At 38.7% G+C, this 23,959-nt stretch overlaps 1 protein-coding gene across 1 annotated transcript in view; it reads right to left on the minus strand.

Moving 5' to 3' along the window:
* The window catches only part of TTN (titin), a 269,090-nt gene that overhangs the window by 198,786 nt on the left and 46,345 nt on the right, over positions 1 to 23,959 (minus strand). The window contains 6 exon segments of the mRNA XM_044913684.1: positions 60 to 341; positions 896 to 1,459; positions 3,239 to 3,517; positions 4,298 to 7,087; positions 18,218 to 18,274; positions 23,658 to 23,846. Of these exon segments, the coding sequence (XP_044769619.1) occupies positions 60 to 341; positions 896 to 1,459; positions 3,239 to 3,517; positions 4,298 to 7,087; positions 18,218 to 18,274; positions 23,658 to 23,846 (4,161 nt within the window).

A 23,959-nucleotide genomic window follows, 5' to 3' on the forward strand; every position in this document is an offset into this window, starting at 1 on the left:
CCGAGCAAGTAAAAAGAAGATCTTTTCTCAGAAAACCCACGGCCTCCAAGTAAACAAACCTTTGATAACTATTTCAGCACTGCATGAGTCACTGCCAACGTCGTTCACCGCCTCGCACGAATAACTGCCACTCTCTTCAACTCTGACATCCGTCAGATCAAGCACAGCCTCAGAATTGACAAAAGACATTCGAATAGTGTTACTCTCATTAAGTTCTTTGTTATTTTTAAACCAAGTGACCTGGATCACAGGTGAGCCTTTCAGTTTGCAGTGGAGGCGTGCTGATTCACCTGGCAGCATTAAATAAGAGGGATCCACCTTCTTCACGAAGGATGGTGGTTCTACAGGAAGTCAACAAAAAAGAAAAAGGGAAGCGATCTGAAGAATCAACTCCACAAGGGAAAAGGAGACATATGCCACAAGAAGACACAACAGATATCAAATATCTCGATGAAATTTCTGAAAGGGTTGTGGTGCCCTCAGTAGTTCTCCAGGGTTCCACGATTTTAAAACCCTTTCCCGGTCTCTCAATTAAACAAACAAACAAACAAACAAACACAAAAGCAAGTGAACTCTTGTCTTATACAAAAAGCACACTCTTTGTCTTATACAAAAAAACAATTGCATAAGAGAAGACAGTTAAGGATTGCCTAGACGCTTGAAGTTCTTAGAAGGAATTGTAAGCAAGTTTTGTTAATGGCAGTTTTAAAAGAACAGAGTGGCTTCTGAAGAAGTTTGAAAATATAAAATCTGACAATGCCAAGATTTCCCCAAACCAAAACATTTGCTTGGACGAAATTACTTTAGTAATAAAATGTATGGACTGCATGGTTTGTCAACAGTTTTTCTCCAGCGGCATCCTTAAAGTGAAAAATAACATTCACACATTTCTTACCTCTGACAGTAACCGTTGCTGAAGAGGAGCTCCTCCCAGCCTCATTGGAAGCAGTACAAACATAGGTTCCTGAATCTTTTAGTTTAGCCAGAGGGATCTCAAGTGATGCTATCTTATCTTCAAAATAGATCTTATAATCTTTCCCAGGGGGGAGTTTCTGCCCATCTTTGCTCCATGTTACTGTCACTTTCCTGTCTTCATCTACTTGGCACTCAAGGTGGATCTTCTTATTGATCGCTGATTGCACAGGTTCTAATTCTTTAATGAAATGCGGCTTGTCGATGATGATTAACTCAGCTTGGCAGATGTCAGCTCCAAACTTGTTAGAAGCCTTACAAGAATAAACTCCTCTATCTTGAATTGTAAGGTTTGAGAGTTCTAAACTGTGTTTATTTTCTGCCTCTGAAATCTTGCGGTTAGGGGAAGGTGATAGCGCGGCACCATCTTTCTGCCAAATGGTTTCAATCACGGGAGTCCCTAATACTGTGCACAGGAACTTGGCTGTCTTACCCACAAAAGTTGTAACGGACTTAGGTCTGGAGTAAAAGCTTGGTGGATATGCCTCTGCAAAAGAAATTTTTTTCAACATTATATTCTGTCCCCACAGAAGCTCTTGCTGTAATTATATATTCTAAGAAAGAGAAAAGATGAGTTACGTATTTAGATAGACACGAGACATTATTTAAAATAGGATAATTAATTAGATGAAAAGATTTATCAAAGGAAAGGGATGAGAGAGTTCTTTATGGAGGAGTGAGAGAGCACTTTCAATATCTCCATTAAAGGAAAGAACAAATGTTGCTTTGTCTAGTGACATTATTATTGTTAAAGAGTTTAGTAGCTGATTAGCTGTCTGAATTATTTGATAAGTAATACAGCTGCTCCTTTAATTCTGTGAATTAGAAGACTGTGTAAAGAAGATAAATAAAATGTACTCGACTCTCCTGAAGAGTAAGGACATTAAGTGATGAGAAGATAGAGTAGTTTTGTGAAGTCTCTCTAAACTTCATGTCAACCATCAGCAAATCCTTCAATGGCCCAACTTTGAATTCATCCCCTAAGTCATTTCAAACTTGTAAAAATATTTAGAGCAGTAATTTTCCATTTCCATTCTGCACTTTGGAGGAAGCCTTTAGGAACCTCTTTCCAGTTTAAAAAGAATTCTCCTCCTCCTTCTTTCCCTCTTATTATTTGAAAGCTCAGGTATTAGTCCCCTTGCTGAACTGGCCTAATTTGGGTGAAGAGGTTTTCAAAAGTGTCATTAAGAATACTGCCATGCAGCTGGTTACATGGAGACTCTGATCACAAAGTGAAACCACTAGATGGGTTATCATGGGCCTGGGTTTCAGATTTTTTGATACGTAAAAGAGTTGTGGGGCCCTGGGGAACCCTGACTTTTCCAAGCCAAAAAGATGTGCCGTGTTTGCCTTTCCTCTTCATGCTTCTATTGGAAAAGACCAAGGGGCTGTCCCACCCAGGTATTTAGTGCATGTCTTCTCTCAACAACACAGGGAATTGCTACCCCAGAGTTTACATTCACACTTTCCCTTGGAAGAAGAAAGCAAAAGAGCAAGAGACAGAGACAGACAGACAAAGTAAAGGAAAGCACTACTGATTTTTTTTTTTTTTTTGCTAATGAGGGAATTCAAATACTTGATGAGTGTGAACTACTCAAAACTCATCTTGTTTGTCAATTAGGAAATTAAGAACAGAATATTTATACAGTTGCTCTTATTTTTTAAATCAGTAATAAAGACTAGGGTGAGAATCCTAGTTTGTCATCCTGTATAGCTCCCTGTCCTATTTTAGGATTTAACTTTAGTCTTATGCTCTGGCTTTTCTTTTTTTTTTTTTTTTTCAGTTTGTAATGCTGTTCTTAACTGGTTAACTGTTTGCAAATTATTAAATACAATGGGACATTATTTGTTTTTTGGTCGCAACAAACTGTCCTGAAATGTGTCATATTAAGTGCCAAGCCAGGCCATGAGGAGTTAGCCAAGATATTTCCACCAAGCTAGTCATTTTAGAGAGAGAGAGAACAAAACAAACCGAACAAAAAAAACAACCCCCAAACCAAACTTTCAGGTGCCACTGCTCATTGGATTCCTTGACATTGTTTTCAAAATGATAAGTTATTTTTCTTTTTCCTTTAGCTGCTCTTAGAAATAGGACGGTAAAGAATGAGTCCTCGTCCCACACAGACGTTGCATGACCTAGCCACCATGTTATAGCTTGGCTGTTGGTCTCTCCAGTTGGCAGGACCGGCCCATCCTGCACCTGGTACGAAAAGCAAAATAGGCAACAGTGTGACACAGGACAACTACCTCCATCTGCGTCATTTACCTGTCACAGTCAGAGTGGCTGTACAGCTGATGCTGCCATACTCGTTGGAAGCTTTGCAGGTGTACTCGCCACAGTCCACAACCTGGGTTCGCAGGATTTCCAGGGTGGAGACGTACTTCGAAGAGCGAACAGAACACTTGTCGCTTTCGTAAATTTCTCGGCCAGCTTTAAACCACTGGAACCGGACATTGGGGGCACTTTGGACCTCGCAGGTGAATTTGGCTAGGTGACCCAGAGCTACTTCCAGGGGCTCGATTCTCCTTTTGATCACTGGGGCAGCTGCAAAGGGAAACAGAGGCCATTAGCATGCCTCCTTCTCAGGCAGACCACATTTTTCTTTTTCTTCTCACTTTTGTTGCTGTTAATGAAGTAAAACAGTTGAAATTGGTGAGATGGATTGCAGCAGTTGAAGACAAGTGACTGGAAAATGAGAACAATCACTGAAGGTAAAAGAAGACAACAAGTAGCTTTTAACATACTCAATCGTTACTTTGCCGTGGATTGTGAAAAACATGATTAAAATGTGATGCTATGGGCTCACATGCATAACAACATGATACATTCTTTAAATACACCATGCTAAGAACACTGTGAACAGCATTTAAAAAAAAGTGATACACTAAATACAGTGATGAAGTGAAACAACATCAAAAAAGAAATACAAATAAGAAACACAAATTGACAATTAATCATGGTTATTCTGAATTTAGGGATGAGACTGGCAATTTCAGACAGCGAGGCATTCACTGACAGCTTTTATTATATATTAAAGTATTTTCAAGTAAATATAAACTAAAAAACATATTGGTATTATGGAACATATGAAAATAACATCTTATTTTAAAAATAAGTAGTAACATAGATAGGATAATGTACTACCCCGTAAGGCAGTAAGGAAAAAGGAGAACTAATAACCATGATTATGTCTGTGCTTTCGTTCTTACTTTACACAAATCACATTGTGGCAGAGGCAGGTAAGTGAACACTCAGTGATGGAAACTAAATCATTACAATTCAGTGCACATTAGAGCTTGAGCCCCCTCCTCCTTAAAATCCAACCTCTTTTGACTACAGTGAGTTTGGCCGAAGTTGCTGCGTTTCCCTTGTCGTTCAAGGCCTCACAGGTATATGCTCCCTGATGTTCTTCTGTATTTACTTTGTCGATTATTAGTGTATATGTATTTCGGTCTTGTAAACACTTGACCTTTTCATCTGAATGCACCAGTTTGCTCTCAAAATACCAATTCACCTCTTTGGCATTTGTTATGGATGACGTGAGGTTTACAATATTGCCTTCCTCCACAGTCATGTCACCCAAGGGTGTGTGTATGACAGGACCGTCCTCTTCGACTAAGCTACCCTCAGCTTCCTGTAGCTCTCCTAGGCCAGCCTCCCCGGTACCACTTCCAGAGGACTTTTCTCTTTCCTCTGACGGCTTTGGGGTCTCCTCCTGTTTTTCATCAGGCCTAGCAGCCGGAGCAATGCCATCAGGGACAGGTGCGGTATCCGCAACTTTGACGTGACTTTCCACATGAAAATAGCTGACCTCTTCCGCAGAGACAAGATGTTTAGATTCGACTTCTAGTTCCCAGACTGCTTCAACCTTCTGTGAATCTGAAAAAGGACCCGTCTCTTCCTGCAAGCCTGCTTTGGCTCCTTTCTGGATTCTGGGATCCTCAGCTGTCAAGATGTGTATTTCCTCACATATGATAGAGCACAAAGCATCCTTAAGTTCAGTTTTCAAGTTAGCCATTTGAGGATCAATGCCTTCAATAACAATGGTTAATTCTTCCGTTAGAGTCTTCACCGAGGTAATAAGGTAGGTACACAGAATGCGTTTGGGTTCTTGGGTGAAATTTATGGCCTTCACCGCCACCTTTTCAATGTTCCTTAACCATTCAGAGAAAAGACTTGGTTGCTCACTGGCCACTGCTGCTCGCAAAGCCCTGCGGATCTGAGTTTTGAGGTTTAATCGTTGTTCTTCCGGAATTCCAGGGAGCAAACTCTCTTTAGAAAGAGTGTCACTCGTGTGCACCTCTTGCACACCATTTATCATCATGGGCTCTTTTTTATACTCACTGGTTTGGTTCAGGGGCACGGCCAAGTTGTCAGAACGCTCCTCCTTGAGCAGTACCTGCTTTTCCTCACACGCTAGTGAAAACCTTAAGGACCTGCCTTCCTCAGTCCTGGCTGCAAAATCTTGCACTGCACTTTCCAGTTGATCTGCACTTTCCATCAAAATTTCATCTTCTGTGCATGTGTGTTCTGAAGGGACCCGGGTCTCCCAGTTGACCTCAGAGGTTATGACATCAGGACCCTTAAAACTTTCCATGCTTCCCTCAGCTAAGCTCTGATTCAGGGTGAGAGCTCTCTGTGCCTCTTGCTTTGGAAGGGTCACTCTTTGCTCTTTGTCCATTGCACACGCTGTCCTTTCTTTTGGTGCCAGCCCTTCCTCAGCCACAGAGGTTGGATATGAATGGGCCGGAGCTTCTTCTACTGCAGGCTGTGGATAACTCCCTTCAGGTTCAGTGAGTAAAATTTGCAGAGGCTCCACCGTCAGTGAACTAATTTCTTCTACAGACATGGCACTTGGGAAGATTTTTTCGGTATCTGATAGGACCACCTGTGACTCAGGCTCTTGAAGCCTTAGGACATCTTCTTCGGGGAGGGTTTTCTGGGACTGGACAACTTGCAGCTGTAAATTGGGAGATGGCTCCTTGATAGGCTGAACATGAATAGTGCCATTGATGGAAAGAAGTGCCCTGGTGCTTTCTGGATCAGGTACGTTCTGCTCCAACATGACTGTGGATTGCAACTGCCCAGCCACTAAAGTAACCTGACTACTCAGTTCACTGGTTTTAACAAGATGCTCATAAGAAAGCTGCTGGGTTTCTTCTGCAATTGAAGCAGGCTTCAAAATGGTGTCGTTTACAAAAGGTGCAATTTCCTGCTCTGAATCAAATGCGTCAACTGCAGGACCCTTTAATGACATCTGTGGAAAATCTTTAGTAGCCTCCGGTGTGGGCTCTGCTTTGCTCGGAGCATCAGTCATGTCTGTGTCTTCCAGAAGCCCAAGCAGCTCTGCGGTGCAGGTGGACTCACCCCACATATTCTCTGCTTTACAGACATAGAGGCCACTGTCTTCCCTCTGAGGGTCATTGACAATGAATGTTCCAGAACCATCAGGATTATGAATGAGGGTGTAATAAACATTGGTGCAAAGCTTCTTGTTTTCTTTGAACCAAGAAACAGTGGGTGCAGGCTCTCCAAGAACCCTGTACTCAAAGACAGCAGGGAGTCCCCGAGCACGGTGAATTGGTGTGAACTCCTTAAGGAAGTAAGGAGGACAAGGACCTTTAAACTTTTCCAGAATTTTTTCCACTGGCTCTGGTTCTGTCTCTTTGTGCCCCTCTCCTTCGGAACTTATTTTTAGATAGGCGCTGCATACTGTCTGTCCGTATTCATTGCTGGCAATACAAGTATACTCCCCCTCATCCTCAAATTTGGTGAACAGAATGATCAAACTATGATCATTGCCGTCAAAAACAAATTTGTAGTCGGCAGAAGGGGTTAACGTTACTCCATTAAAGAACCACTGAATTTTAGGCTTGGGAATGCCAGTGACAGTGACAGACAGTTTAGCCACATCCCCTATGCTTATTTCAGCATTTGACACTTCTTTGATGAAAACTGGAGCATGGCTTTCTTTTTTGGAATCGAATATAGTTGAACAAATTGGAGGTTCAGACAAAAGGTCAAGTGTTTCATTTCTAACTTCAGATAACTGAAGGCCAGAGCTATAGGCTTGGAATCCTTCTTCCTCAGCAGACAGAAGAGAAATAGAAAACTCTGTATGGGGAAAAGTGATTAGTATTTTACCATCAGTTTTATTTAACAACAACAAAAAAATAGAAGTCAAAAAATTATGCACCAACTGATGGCCTTCCTCTGCTTTATTCCTGGAGTCATTAGATTATCTTTGAGATTTATAAGAAAGGACATTTCTAAATTTTTAATCTTAGCTCATTATATCACATACTATAAATATTACACTCATGCAAATCCATACCATTTGTATTAGAGTTTATAAATCTTAAAGCTGTTCTATGAGTTTTTCTGTGATATAATCCCAATTATAAAAAGTTTAAAAAACTGTTGCCTATATATTTACAATAGAAGAATCCAGGATTATTTAAATCAATTTCTGAAAAGATCCAGAATTTTCTTAAGAATGATAGCCATTGTCAAACTGAAGACTGATTATTTCCAAAATAAAACACTTATGTTTCAGTTACTGCTTATAAACTGAAGCTATTATTAAAAAGAGGCTATAGGAAATACTTAATTTGAATTTGTAAGAGAACCACCATTTTTACTTACTAGAAATTCGGGCCTCCGTTGGCCATGTAAATTGCCATATTATTTCAACAAAGCTTTTATAACAAGGCTTTTGTTAAGTCAAGAAAATGGGAGAATCAGGAATGAAAGAAAATAACTCCAACATTAAAAATTGGATTGTACTTTATTGTGTGAGAAATACCTATACAACATTATTGAACAAAAAACCAAAAGAGTGAATAACAGATATTCTTTACATAGTATCATGGATGACAGGCATAATTTGATAAGAAGGAATTAGGTTTTTCATTAAATCTGGTAGGAATGTAGAATAGCTCTGTTAGTAATAGTTTTATTACCTTCCCCCAAAGCAGAATTATTATTTTATTAATTCACTCCCCTTGCATCACATGGAATAGTCATGCCTTAATTCCTCTCTGTTCTGGCATAGAAACATTAGAAGGCACAACTCTAGTGTCTATTGGCTATAAATTTACTGGCAAAATTTATCGATGGCATGTAGAATACATACTCAGTTATTTATTATTTCAATTAGTAAGTCACAAAACCATTGACTAATTTCACATACTAATGGTGACCACTTAACTTTACATTTATTACTCATGTCCCTTCACTTGAGCTCCCAAAATATCTGTAAAGGGAATGTGACTAGTTAAAATACCCCAACTCACTAATATGTTGAAATATTTTCAGTTGTTTTTCCTTACTTCTAACATGGTATATTGACCATAAAAAATGCAGTAAATAAAATTCAAATATGCTGAAACATGAAAGGTATAGTTAAAAGTACATGTAGTAGGAGCAGCTCATAATTATGTCTAAACTCTACTACATATAATACAATGAATTCTTTATCCAGCATCAGAGAAATTAATATTTCAGGCTTTTAAGTTATGTGCCAATGAATCAGAAAAAAAATCCATTTAATTATCTACAACAATAAGTAAGCCAAGTAAGTTAGACAAGGCTTATTTTTCTTTCTTCAGTCATTTGTTATCCCGAATATCCTCAATTCAATGCATTTGAGAATAAAAGAATTCTAATGAGCAAAATCAAACTCTTCCTTCCTGCAAATTCAATAAGGCATTACAATGTTTTTTCCCTTCTTCCTTCCTTCCCTCTTTTCCTCCTTCCTTCCTTCTTTCCTGAAACAGGTTTTGAGCTGTCACTGCACCAGTCATTGTCCTTTTTGTCATGACCTGAATTTCTAATTTATTGAAACATCCATTTTGTAACTAGGAGTAGAGTAAATCCCTAAGTCCCTAAACCATAGAATTAGTTTTATTCCAGAGATTTATGATGTGATATATTACATTATATCTATACTTACTATCACAGATACAGTGGTCTCACTGGTTGAAACAGAAATGATTGTTCCACAATAGTTATATCTATCTGGATGAGTTATGGTGACTCAAAACAGGTAAAACAGATGTTTTAGGGGGGTAGGGTGGGGAGGGGTGTAAGCCTGACTGCTCTGTCTGTATTCTGCACATTCTCAATTGCTCCTTGAATTTGGAAGGCTTTAAGGGAATCCTACTGTGGGAATAAAAAATTGATAGATGAGAGAAACAAACATAATTGAATATATGAATTCTTTTGAAAATTAAATTTAAATTGCTTAACTTTCTAGAATTAAAAACAATATGTTTAATATGATCATGATACATAAAAGTTGTTCAATGCAGGGGACAAATCCAGCTGTTAGGTAACAGTGAGTAATTCAGAGTTAGAGGGAGTAAAGATTCATAACTTCATTACTATATTCTATTATTTTCTCATCATTTGTTGCAAAACAAATTTATCCTAAATTATATTAAGAAAAGTTACCACTGGGATGACACAGAATCACGGAGTTGAACAATCACCTCTGAGGTCTTTTGGTCCAACTCCTCATTTTCAGATAAGAAAACAGAATGGTCTTATATTTATTACATCTTATGTGAGAAGATTCAGGTTCACAGTGATACATAGGTACACTGTCAAGAATTTTGTGAATTTATTATAATTTTGAAAAACAAAGTCACTTTAGAGACATATATATCTTAAACTTGAATGCTTTTTAATTTCTAGTTAGTTTTAAAATTTTCTAGTTGGTTTAAAAATGACAGGAAAGCTTATTACCTTGTTATTTGCATATAATCTGAAATACAAATTACCATATTGCTCGATACTAAAAATGCCCCATCTTCTATCTTCTAATGTTAAAGATTCTGAAATTGGACTACAGTTTAAAATCTCTATATAAATGTAATATAGTAGTTTCCCTTCTCCGCCAGGCCAGTATCAAGTGAATGCTGCATTTACCACCTGATGGTATTTTAAAAATTGAGAAAATGGGGTATTCCCAAAACTGGAAAGATCTTTCTTTGCATATCTTGCAAATGTACAAATGTCTAGATGAACTCCACCCAAAAAGAATGTACCATTTGTCCCTTCAAAATCAGGAGTTAAATATTAATAATGAAAATAATTTTAAAAGAGCCAAACAAATATACTAAGGTTGCAATGTAAAACAGATTATAGAACTAGTTATCAATTGCGTGAAGCTGGTTTCTGTTGTTTGTTATATCTATTCTAAATCCAAGTCAGTAAGCTTGGATTTGGATACAAAAGGGTTATAATTTCAAAAATGACTTCTACTCAGAGCAGAGAGGAGATTTACCTTACCAATTTGTCTACATGGTCATCTGACCCGGTCTTCCATCTTATGTTTTACTTTACGTAAATAGTTTATCTGCTAAAAGAGAACGCATTCTACCGAAACTCTTTTTGGAGGAGGCACGAGGGTAAAGCAGTGGTACAAACAGTTAGGTAGCCACGGAGATATTTAATCGTGCTTGATGATTCACAGCAGAGTTGACACAGTCATAGTTCCGTAGTTGAGATCACAGAATATTTACATGTGCTACAAATATGAGATTTCTACAGAGAGAAACTGTTTTCCCAGGGGTTTTCAATGTATCAAATTCAGACCGAGTAGACATATTTGGAAATTGATTGGATCTTTATAATTTGGAAAATATGGAAGCATTCAAATCAATTTAATCATTACGGAGGCACTGAAACTTTGCACAAGAAACTAAGTTAGGGTGAGGGCTGCACAGGACTCTGCCATTCCTGACTTGTTCATAGCCACACACCTGTACTCCCCTTCGTCATCTTTTCCTAAGCTCGTTATGAATAGGTTGTGGAACCCTGTGCCACTTTCCTCAGCACAGAACCGTGTACCTTGCACCAATCTCCCATCTTTGTACCAGTAAACTGTGGGTCGTGGAGAGCCACGAACTAAACACTGGAAATAAGCTGCTGTGCCTAAAGGTGCGTAACAGTCAGAAATACCCTTGATAAACCTGGGAGGCCCTTCCACCACCTGAAATTCAAAAAAGCTGCCTGAATATTTGCTGTTTAGGATTAACTCTTCCTTCAAGCTGCTTAAAGTCACTTTGCTTTTCTTTGTTGTCATAGCAAACATTTCGGAATCTCCCATGGTGAGAAATCCCCGGCAGATAGCCTCTCCTACACAATTCATAGCTCTGCACCCATATGTGGCACTGTCAGACGGACAGACATTTCGAATTTTAAGGGTGTGACTTCCGTTCTCCTCACTGATCACATATTTGACGTTATCTGGTTCAATACACATATATTCTTTATACCATTTAACTTCTGGGCTAGGGATGCCTATGACTGAACATTTGAACACAGCGTCTGAATTTTCTGGAATTTTAAAATCACAAATAGGCATTATAAATCGAGGAGGCATTTCAAATACTTCTAAATCAATTTTTAAATCTTTGTCTTCTTCCTCCCTTGAGGCCATATTTGGATCTGCTAAATTCAGTGGTAGAACATCCAGACTCACAATCATGCTTTTATGATCAGGAGTAAATTCAGGAACTGTGACTATTTTCACTTGCTTCTCAAATTCTTCAACATCTTTTTCACTTAATTCAACTTCCAGGACAATTTCTTGAGGAGAAGGAGTTCTTGATGATGTTGTGTTTTCCAAATCAAACTCCATGACATGCTGATGTGTTACTGGAGGTGGGAGGGCCACTGCTCTTTCTTTTTGGAGTACTATGTCTACTTTTGCAAAGCTCTTTGCTTCCCCTATGATGTTTACGGCATGGCACATGTACTCTCCCCCCTCTCCTTTTCGAATGTTAGAAATTTCCAAAGAACACACATTACCCACCCTTTCTATTTTGATTCTTTCATCTGGCTCTAGCAAAGATTTATTTCGATACCATTTCACACCAGGAACTGGAATGCCCTCAACTTCAACAATGAAGCCTAATGTTGTGTTTTCATATACATTCCTTTTGGTCAGAGGTTCAATGAAAGATGGCGGCATTTCATTGTCTTTTGGTTCAATGGTTTCATTGGGTGTGCCAAATGAATCGGAACGCCATAGTTCATTAGCTGAACTTCTCTCTCCTGTAGGTGTATGGAAATGTTCATTGGGTGTACTGTCCTCCCTTTCTATTTTTGATGGGTACCTTTTTAAGTTTCCAGGGGGATTTGGTCCTCCAGTAGGAATAGAATATCTTTCAACTGTTTCTCCTCCTAAAGGTGTAGAATATCTCTCTATTGTCTCCCCTGGGGGTGTAGAATATCTTTCCTGTGCCTCTCCTGGCGGTGTAGAGTATCTCTCTAGAGCCTCCCCTGGGGGTGTGGAATCTCTCTCCAGTGTCTCCCCTGGGGGTGTGGAATATCTCTCCAGTGCCTCTCCTGGAGGTGTGGAATATCTCTCTGCTACCTCACCTTCAGACGGTGTGGAGTACCTTTCGGCAGCTTCCTCTAAAGGTGTAGTTCTTTCCACAGTCTCACCTCCCGAATTTGTTGCGGATTGTTTAGTTGTATCTGAAGGAGTAAAATATAAATCAGGAGACTTTGGAGTTTCAAAATGTTCAACAGATGATGGTGGGGTATAAAACTGATCTAACTCTGAGATTTCTTCACTGCTTGTACTTCCCACATCAATCGAAATATCAGATTCAGGGGAAAATGGGCGACATAATGATTCCTGTTGTTGGTTGTAGTATTCATACACAGTGTTGAAAGTTATTTCTTCAACCTCCATTGACGTGATTGATTCACTCTGGAGAAGATTTGCCTTGTGTTTGGTGTCTTTAGTTTGAGGAACTTCGTGCTTTCCAGCAGCAAGTAAATACTGTATTAGGGAGGTCTCAGAGTCCATTACTTCTGTTGTATATGCATCATCTGATTTAGGAAGATTTTCAGAAAAACAAGTTTCTATCTTTTCTTCTTCAGTAGTGGAGAGAGAAGTTTCATTCTGAACCTGAACTTCTTCATAACATTTTTCTTTTCCAAAGGCATCGATTTTTTCCCTTATTTGTTTATTTGGATTCTGCTGGTCTTCAGTCGTCAAGAATGGAAAGCGCTTGCTCAAGGAGACTTTTTTGTGGCATGTGGCTGCCTCGTGAACATCACCTCTGTCGTCTCCCAAAATTCCAGTGACATATCCCTGTGTCCTTCCATCCTGCATCTGAAATAATGCCGACTCTGGTTCCAAAGTGTGTTCTTCTTCCTTTTCACAGACCTCTAAAAGCTTTTCCTCGCTTGCTGCTTTTTTCAAATGTGGAATGAAACTTCTACCTCCATTTTCTAGAGAACTTTTTTCCTCAGAAATATCAGTTTCTCCTACATCAGCAGATGAGGTTTGAAGTAGGGCACATGATTCATCATGGGTTTCTTTGGAAAAGGATTTAAGAGAAATATTGGGATTTAAAATTTCTAAATTATGTTCCTGTATATGTTTTTCCAAAGACAGGATATTTTCATCAAAATGACTTTTCTCCAACACAGTCCTATTTGAAAACTCCTGACAGGAAGACACTTCTGGACTGGTAAATATGTTATTTAGCACACTCTTAGAAGTATTTTGTGTCTCAGATTGTAATGTTTCAGTGCCAGCAATTTCTTCTTTATAAGGTGTTTCCTGTTGCCAAGTTTCTGGCTCTTGGAATTCCTTAGCTGGATCTCCTTTATGAGAATACATTTGTTTTAGATCAAATACAATGCTCTCAGCAACAGCTATTTCAGAAGCAGGATGTTGGATTTTAAAATAAGCTTCTTCTGGTTGACCACCATCTAATGCTTGGACTTTTAGATCTGCATTTTCTATTTGAGAGTGGGACTGCTTTAAGTCAAATGTAATAGGTGCTTCATGTTCCGCCCTTCCAGAAATTACAGATTGATCTCTAAGACCTATTTCTTTCTGTTGTTCCCTCTCTTGTACTTCAAATTCTTTATGAGTTTGAGAAGAGAGCAGCTTTAAATTCATTACAATGTCAGATGAATCTGGTTCAGTATCTGGAGACATTGTCTCTGCCTGATACATATTTGCATTTAGGTTCCTTGATCTGGATTCTCTTTGCTTTAATGGTAAGTCTCTGTCACCAAGCTCCCTCTGAGGAGGATTGACAAATGATTTCCTGGTAAGTATTTTTTCTAGAACTCCTTTTTCTACATGTTGTAACTTTCCAAATGCAATGATTCTATGCTTCACATTTTTCCTTGGGTAGTGTCTCTCTTCAAGGGGTTCTTCATATATGAGGATAGATGAATCTTTTGGATTGTAACAATCAGAAGTTCTCTCAGACTGGATATTTGGTAAATAGTCACTTTGGGCATATTCTTGCACATTTTCCCTTTCTGCATCACCAACTTTTCTGAAATCATTTTTTACCTCTTTCCTAATTCTTTTAACTTCACTGAGATCATCAACAAATGGATAAACAGTACCCTCTGCTTGGCACAGCTTTGATTTTTCATTTATGTGTCCCTCTTTCCCTTCACCCTGACGCCGTATGAGTTTGGCTGTGACAGGCTTATTGATTTTTATGGCTTTAGAAGCACCCTGCATAAATCTGGGTAATTTTTCTCCAGAATATGTGCAACGAACCTGATCGTTCTGATCTATCTGTTCAATTGTCTCAAGGCTTTGAAAATGTTCCCTTACGGAATGCTCTTTTATATTGGATTGGGGAGTAAAAGGACCAGGTGGATAATCATAAAAATGTGCCCTTACAGATTCTCCCTGAATTTGTTGATCTCTGGAATATTTTGCATAAATTCCACAAGTATTTTCTAATTGACTAGACTCCCTGTAAATGACCGGTTCCACTGTCAGATCTGAAACACTCTCAACTGTTCCTGAATTGTTTTCAGCAACACATTTATATTTTCCAGAATCTTGAGAATTGATATCATTAATATATAATCTGTAGCTAAAATTAACTTCTTCAAACTGAAACTTCTGGTTCTGCTTTAATAGGAGCCCATTTTGAAACCATGTCACGACTGGTTTAGGCTCACCAGACAATAAACATTCAAATACTATGGAATCCCCTTCTCTACACCTGGTATGCTTTGGCATTTCCTGTAACATTTTTGGTGGCTCATTAGTAATATCCGACGAAAATATAAATTTGTGTTTTGGTGACTGAGGAGCCTCATCCTGAGGTATTGCTTTAGGTTCCAACTCCTCAAAGTGAAACAATTCTCTTGACTCTTTATCCTGTTCTGGGGTAGGAGTAGCTGCTGTTACCTGAATTTCTACAGGAAAGCAGAGCAATTCTGTGTCTGCAGAGGGAGGAACTGGGAAGTTCGTTTGGAGATGTTTTTGGCCCTTTTGTCTCCAAGACGGCTGAATGCCTTTTGTTCGGTCAAACACCAATGCCAGCTCCTCTTCCTCATCAGTGTATTCGCGCAACACTGGGAGTGTATGTGTGTCAACACCACACCCTTGCTTTACCTTCACTTTAAGTATACCAGTTGTTTTTACTGTTCCATATTGGTTAAACAGCACACAGGTAACAGAACCTTCATTTTGAGGAAGGACAGAAGAAAAAGTTAATATTGAATAGTTTTCCAAGGTATGAGTGATAAAGCCTTGGTTACGTGGGATTGGTATATCATTGTTATACCACGTCACTATGGGTGGAGGATATCCTTGAAAGTGACACACAAATTTACAACTGTCACCTTCATAAACTTCTTGAGATTCAATTTCGTGAAGAAATGAAGGTGGGCAATGTTGTGGAAGCTTTTGGAAGGAACTTTCCATAAATCTTGTGGTCTTTCCTTCTTGCTTGGTTTCAAATTCATCAGCTTCTATGAAAGTAGAGTGCTGTAATTCTCTCAAATCATCTTTTCTTATTCTCTCACTATCTAGTTCTGTATTTTCTTCAATATTTATAACTGCACCAAAAGCTTCACTGGCATGTGGAATAATAACTTGGGACACCTCTTCAGGAGTCTCACATATTTCCTCGTTCTCATTTATAACAGTGATGTATCTAGAGGACTCTCCAATTTCAGTTTTGGTCATAATTTCTTCAAGTTGTTCTCTTGCTTGGGTATCCTCGCTTACTAGAATCCCACCATATAAATGGTCTTTTTGGAGACTTTCTCTTAGAAATGCTTCTTGGCTCATTGTTATTTCAGTCTGGAGGATTTCTTCATCAGCAGTAGTTTGAAAGCTTGTGGGTGGTTCTCCAGATTCTACATTTTGATCCATTTGGTTAGGAAGGACCTGTGGATTTTGGACAATACCCTCACATGAATGACCTACCTTATCCCTATTTTCAGCTAGATCCAATACAAACCTGCCTTCTGTCTCCTCTCTAGAGAACAGAATGACTTTATCGCTAGCTTCACTTCTCAGAGTTCTTGCACTTATTTCAGAGGACATATCTGAAAGAGATAATTTCTTTTTCTCCATTAACATTTTTCTAGCCTCCCGCAAACGTTGCAACTTCATTTTGGTCTCCTTGTCCAGGAAGCTTTCACCTACATTAAGCCATTCCCTTATGTCAGATTTACTTTCTAAATATTCTTCATCATACGGAAAGTCAGTTTTCTTGCCTGGACTTACTGTCTTAAAGTGTATAGTTCGCATCATTCCTATTTGTTCTACATCTTGTTTTTTGTTAAAGGGAGAGCCAGTAAACCTCAGGCCAACCTTTATCCTGTCTTCTCTCCTTTCAGCTAAAGCCTCTGTATTTCCATGTGTCTGTTCTGCCCTTTTCAGAAATTCTAAACGTTTCTCATCTTGCCCTTTTTGCATAACAAGCAACAATGCTGTTGATTCAGCGGACCCTTCACTATTAGTTGCTAACAATCTGTAACTTCCAGAATCTCTGCTTTGGACGCTTTTAACCTCTAAGCTGGAAGAGTGATGATGTAAATCACTCTCAGTTTTTATAACCCGTCGAAGACCCGTTGGGATAGGCCGATTGTTATGAAACCAAGTCATTTCTGGAGTTGGACAAGCAATTAATTTACACATAAAAACAACGGGTTCCCCCTCTAAAACATATTGAAACGTAAGTTTTTGGGTAAAAGAAGGCTTGAAATATTCGGGCCAGGAGCTTGTAGATATTTGACTTGCATATCTTTTAGCAGCCACGGAGCTGTGGTCTAAGTTTTCAGAATCTGAAAAGGCATCGCACGTATCTCTTTCAGAATGTTCAGAGGTCCCCTCGGAGAACAGTTCTGAAAAAAAAGTAAATTATAAAGCATTTTACGATTTTCCATAGTATTTGAAAAAGTTGAAAATAAATGAAATTGCAAAATAGGAAATAAAATAAAATGCATGCTACAGATTCTCACAAATCCATAAAAAAAAAAAATTCACTCACCATATTTGTTCGAATAAACGCAACACCATGCTCTGTTTAAAAGATTCTGACACGAAAATCGTTCGTTGTCTGGTCTTTTCTTCAAACTGTTGAAATTCTTCTTGAACAAGCAAAAGTGCATTTTAAAATAACATGTTCCTGTGCATGTTTGTTTTGAGAGCAGGAAAACTTTGTTCTTTTGATGGCTAAGAGGAAAATCTTACCTGACTTGCAGAGAGTGGAATAAACGCCCTTTCTGATCCTTTTGATTGTAGATTAAATTATTATATTTTTGAGAATTAACCATTTAAAAATATCTATAAGAACTATAACCATAAATAATTAGCTAAAATAAAATGAGAAGGCGTTTATTCGAACTAATACAGCCATGAAGTCACAATGTTATGCAAAGGAAAGCAGGCAATACGGATCACGTAAGGCAGCTTATCTGCAAGCCAGTGTAAGAGACATATCAATGTTAAAATGATGAATGTGCACGAAGTGTACACCAGAATGGGAATGTAACATTTTCACACACCCTAAATAAAGTAGCATTTCAATCATAATTCATTCATGACATTGCATTCTGAGAATGACAGCTAGGTTATTGCCCATTGTTCAACTTAATTCACTGTGATTTTGAAAACAAACTTCTACTTCTTGATTTCATGCATTAAGATGACAACTTTTTCCAGTACACGCTTTTGAAAATGGCTGCAAACATGAAGTTGAATGTGGCTGATACATTTTAAATACAAAATTTTAAGTTACCATCAAACAAATTACCGTGAAATGCATGTAACCACCAGCATATTAAATGAGGCATGCGACATAGTAATATATACTCTAAGAGATATATTTGTACATCTATGTCATTTTTCTCAATATTACTAAGAAAAAGTAGGCAGCTCAAGGATTCTATTAATCCTTCAGAATTTCTACTTAAATCTCACATCCAATAGAACAATACCTTTCATCTCCATCTCAATCTGCTCTTCAATCCTCCCATGCAAAATGGATTCTGGGGCTAAAATGGAAAAACATATATGGAGATTTTAATGATTAATTCCATATACTTTCTGCCTCGATACGTATATTCATACAATTACAATTTTCTCTTTATTCTGGTAATGGAAAACTACATCCCCCAAATGCACCCCCCAAATCCATGCCAAACAAATCAATGAGCTGCTAAAGTACATGACAGTGTTGGCAGAAAGATTTTAAAAAACACTTTTATTCTAGGTTCTCTGTGAAATTTCCACTTGTAGTTCCATAATTCCCCATGCCTTTACATGCATTCAAAAAAACAATCCACAAACTATAGGAATATTCTTTTTTTTTTTTAAATGTCCTATCGACTGAACACTAAGAGACTAAGAGATGGAGTCACATTGAGAAGGAACATGCATTTTCTAACTTCCCACTTTTTGCCGAGGGCTATTCTCAGGTTTTCCTGCAGAATTGTTTCCTGCTAGTAAGTAGTCCTTTGATTTGAACCACCCTTAAAACTTTAAACTACACAAAGTCTGATGACATATTAAGGAGCAAAACAAAGAGCCCGCAACTCAAAGTGGCTTTTATTATATAGGGAAAAGGCGCAGGCTTTAGACACAATCGTTTCTGGGGCAGCTTGCTGAGAGCAAGGTGGGTGCCCCGGTTCCCGCTCAGTCTTCCGTCCATCTGTGTGGCATCACGCGCATGTGCTGGACTCCCTGGCTTCTCCGTTCCTTGCAGGCTTTGGCACGAGGTGAATGACAAACCTGATGTTTTCTTTGATGATTCTCTCTTTACTTCGTGGCTTGTTTTAATTTGTGACTCTTTGCGTGTTTTAATATTTTTAATGTCTGAACCAAGGGCAATTTTTGTAACTGCTCTGGTTTGCGATTCTTTTGCTGGGTGAGAATAAAGTTAGGAAAAGGAATAAATTAGCTGTGTTTGTAAGAGTAAAACACATGCTGAATTTAGAGAAGATGACATGTCATTAGGATGAGAAGGAAAGCAGCATGTTAGTCCCCAAACTAATATATGATACATCTGTGCTTACTATGCACAGAACTCAAACAGACTTATGGGGTTTTATATTCCTACATGATCTTCATGGATAACTGTGCAGCCTAAATAAAGTTATAAGGCCAAAATACAAGAGGAACATATGAAGACTGGTCTTATGTTCCATGATTAGACAACTGTGCCTGATCCTTCATTCTTCAAACACTTAAAAGTGGCTTATCTTTCAACTTTATTCTTAAGTATAAGAGAGGCAGTCTGGACTTTCCAAGAGAAAGATGCTCATGTTCCAAGAACACTTTAATAATATAATCAGTTAGAACCGAGTGAACTGGAAACCGTTTGGCAAAAATGTCCAGCTCAAATCCACTCTGGCAACATGACGATCAAGCATGTACTGTGGCCCTAGGTTCCTTAGGAAGCAAGTTGAAAGACCTACATTTCTCCTACCTCCACAACACAGCCAACTCCCAATTATATAGCTGGAGAACCCGTCCCAGTTGTCACCCACATCACCTCCAGATAAATAGTCACTCTGTGTGATTATTGCACTAGCCAGCAGCTCTGGTGAAATTGAGGGTCAGCTCTCTGGATGGTGGAATTTTCCATTTCATTTGCATAACTAGACCTCAGTTCTTGAGATATTCCCTTTGAGGACTATGAAAATATTATCAGAAATAGCTACAGAACAAAATGTCAGATTAAGAAAAAAAAAAAAGACTCCTGTGGGTGAGTGAGGATTACAGATATATTAAATGATGTATGAACCTATTTCAAAATTCAGAGCCAAGATGGCAGTCACCTAGCTCTGTACTATAAACTGCTCATCTCTAACATCTCAAAAATGGTATGGATGGATCAGGAAAGACCTTGAGGTCACAGGTCTCCATGGACCCCTTGAAGATGCTGGAACTTCTTCCATGGGACTCAGTGAAGATCCTTTACCCATCGACATACAGCATGGGATTCTAGCACCTAAAGAATAACTTTCCTCTTTCATTAGTATCTAAGAGGAAGTCCATGGATAAAAGGAAGAACTTATCTCTTCCAAGACAAATTTATTCGGGACCTTCCAGACATGGGGGCAAATCGAGCACGATAACAACAAAAATAATAATCTTGCCATGAGATAATTCTATGATTCCAGGAGGATCTGAGACTGTAAAGCAATATCATCTATTGAGAAATATCTACAGACTCCTAATTTTGGTCCAGACAGAACCCTATTTTGCTATTTTCATATTTCCTTAATAAGCATCTAGAACTTCCAGATCTGCAAGCAAAGGGCAGAAATGAGTAATTTTGAGCCTCCTCATATTAAAATAATTAAATTTAAACTTGGTACAGTATTAGGCACAATAATAAATAATTAATACTTGAGGAACTCTAACATTTTGACCTTCTTCAGTATACTTCATAGTTGGCTCATTTGGTAAGTACTAGAAAAAGCAGCACATATGAAATAAACCATAACTTTCTGAAATGAGATTTGAGAGTTAAACCTCCTTGAATCTAGCTAGACTGGAAAGTTAAATGTTCGTCACACGTTTGGCCAATGACCTGGCTGCCTTTCAGAAGTCCTTTATCAACAGAGGGCTAAGTTAGGGATATGCTAATTAACATATTCACTGATTCGATCTGCGTGGCCGAAAAGCTGCATAAAGCGATGAGGATGAAACGAAGCAAGTCACAGGTAAAAACCAAAGAAGCACCTTCTATGTTTAGGACTGCCGATGTGGTCTCCTCTCCATAGTCATTGTGTACAACGCAGCTGTACAATCCTTGGTCTACCGGCTGAACGTTACATATGATAAGAAACTGAATATCTCCATTTTGTGACTGCTTTAGTCTTTCAGAGTCCTCTATCTTTACGCCTTCATGAGTCCAGGTTACATCAACAGAAGATTCATCTTGTAAAACACAGAGGAATTGAGCCGTGTCGCCGCACTTTACAGAGAGGTCCTGAAGCGGCAGGAGAATCCGTGGGGCCTCGCCCACCGCCTCTTCGGCCCAGTTCCCAGAGAACTCAGTGTTCTCTGCACTTTGTGAAAGGGACGCGGTATGGCGCAACTCTACATTTTGAACCGATGCAGCTCTGTGGGTGGAACCTCGAGATATACTTTCAAAAACCTGTGATTCATATTCATAGGATGATCCTTGAAATGACTTAATTTCATTTTGGGATATTTTGCTCTCCTGCTTTGTGAAAGAGGAATCTGTCACTGCCTGGGACTTGGTGGACTTTCTTACATCTTTCCCAGAACTCTGCCTAGCTAGGGCTCGCACTGTATAATCAAGTGACAAGAAAAAGAAAAGAATATTAAGATCTAAGCTTTGTCACTTGGCTGGGTTAGTAACAGACAATAGCATGGAAGATGAAGATGAAAGACATCACTGTCACTTGGAAGCAGCATGCCAGATGCAGTGTGCTCTAGGATGTCACATCACACAAAAGAACGTTTATTCCCAGTGATCCAGTGAGGAATGGATGAGGAAGGCTCATGCGAATGCCATAGAGTATCTGGGTCCTTCCTTCTGTTGTCACTGCAGCTAACCAGAGTGACACAGTCTCTCTTTCTCTGTCTCTTTCTTCCCCCCCCCCCCCCCCCGGGAATATCATTTGTCCCCCTTCTTTCACATACTATATAAGCAATATACGGCAAATGGATCATTAGTGATCCAGTGATGAAACGCTGTTTAATTGAGGCCTAAAAAAATACTTACTAATGTAATGCACAGATTATATACTTCAAAGAGATTTAAACCGTATAGGTTAACCCAAAATTGAGAACTTCAGAGGACCTGCTGGGTGTTACTTTATTAGTAAATTATGGACTGACCACACTATGCAATGAGACAAACAGCAGAGACCCTCATTAGTAACAGTGGCAGTAGGAGGTATGAAGCAAACCCAAGTGTTTAAAGCAAGATGAGCTTTACCTTTTGGAGTCACTGTGAGTGCAGCTGCGCAAGAGGCTTCCCCAGCACTATTGGAGGCTCTGCAAGAGTACTGTCCAGCATGCTCTGAGTAAGCATCAACTATAAACATTAAAGCCATGCCTGTGCACTCCTCAAAATGGAAAACTACATCTTTTGTTGGTAGAATTGGCTGCTGGTTATGAAACCACTGGATTTCTGGCTTGGGAATGCCAGAAACCCTTGCGTGAAATCTGACTGTCTCCCCGCTGTGCACCCTGAGGCTTGACAGAGGCTGGATGAAGATGGGCTTTTGGCCAAGGGACTCCTTCTTAAATGAAACTGATGAAGAGACATGCCACTGGGAGTCTGATGTAACTTCTTCAAATTTGCTAAATCCTGAAAAGAAGCATGCCAACCTTTAATGTCTTACCCTGAATTGAAACCAGAACTCATTTGGAGTTGTCTACAGATCTGTTGCAAATTTCAATGGTGGACTAGAATCCAGTCCAATCCTAATGTCTTGTCAATGTAGGTTGGTTCCAAGTCACACATGTTCACTTCCACTTTCCAGGCAAACAAGTCAAGGCATGAATAGTCTAAGAAAGTTCACTGCATTGTTCGTGAAGGCAGTAGAGAAGTACACAGTTCGGTTTAGGTATTCCTGTTTTCTGTTTTTATTTTTTTCCCCCTCTGGTTGTAAAATCACACTTTCTACGTTGTAAGTCATTTTAAATTGATTATTAAGAAAATACCTGATTATTATAGTAAGTGTTTAAAATTAAGGGAAAAACCAAAGTTGCCCTCAATCCGTATGTATTTGTACATAGTTAATAATACATAGACTAAAATAGCTCAGCAAAAATAGTCTGACTGTATAAAAATATTGTGATCTTGTTTTGAAACAAAGTGCCCTCCACTATCAAGGAAGTGTTTCTGATGGCAGTTTAAAAGCCCCAAGTATCAGAAATGCTAAACCATCTTAAGACCGGGCCTCTCAACCTTCAGGCATTCTTTGAATGACGGTGAATACACCTAGCTGGTATACAGACCTGAAATCATCCTCTGTAGCTTCTGTGAATTCAGAATTGTGTCAAGACAATGGGGGATAATAATGCTTACCTTACAGCATTTTAAAAAAAATTTTCATCCTAGCTAAATGAGAAAACAAATCTACCTATTTCTTTAGCATGTTTCTCTCCATTCTGATACATGCTGATCAGAAAGCATGAAAGCTGGTGAGGAGAGCAATACATAACAAAACATTATAAAGACAAAGCAGGGCAAAATGAGAAATGATGGTTTGTGATTCATAATGACATGGGATAAATGGAAAGTGAGAATGTAGCATATAACATGGAAACAATTAGTTGCATTAAAAGAGTGGCAGGGCCAACAATGGTTTACATGGAATCTTTAGTGACTGTTACTGACACTGTGAGAGAGCCATATTTAAATGTGGTTCTTAAGATTGTTTACTGTACCTGCCAGTCTCAAGTTGGCTGTGCTTGATACTTGACCTATAGCATTATTAGCAACAAAAGTATAAGTTCCTTCATCTTCTGGATAAGCTTCAGCAATTTCCAGTTGGTAAGTGTCTTCAAATTGAGTCATTCTAAAGAACCTAGATGGCTTGATTTTCTTGTCTTTGCTGTACCAAGACACTTTCAGATCTGCATCACAAAAGGAAAAAAAAGATATTTAAATCACAAAAAAGTGGTGGATACTTTTACCTGCAAACACAATATTGATTATATTGGTGACTACATTTCATATTTATCTTCAT

This window comes from Neomonachus schauinslandi, chromosome 3 (assembly GCF_002201575.2).
Source record: "Neomonachus schauinslandi chromosome 3, ASM220157v2, whole genome shotgun sequence".
Classification (NCBI taxonomy): Eukaryota; Metazoa; Chordata; class Mammalia; order Carnivora; family Phocidae; genus Neomonachus; species Neomonachus schauinslandi.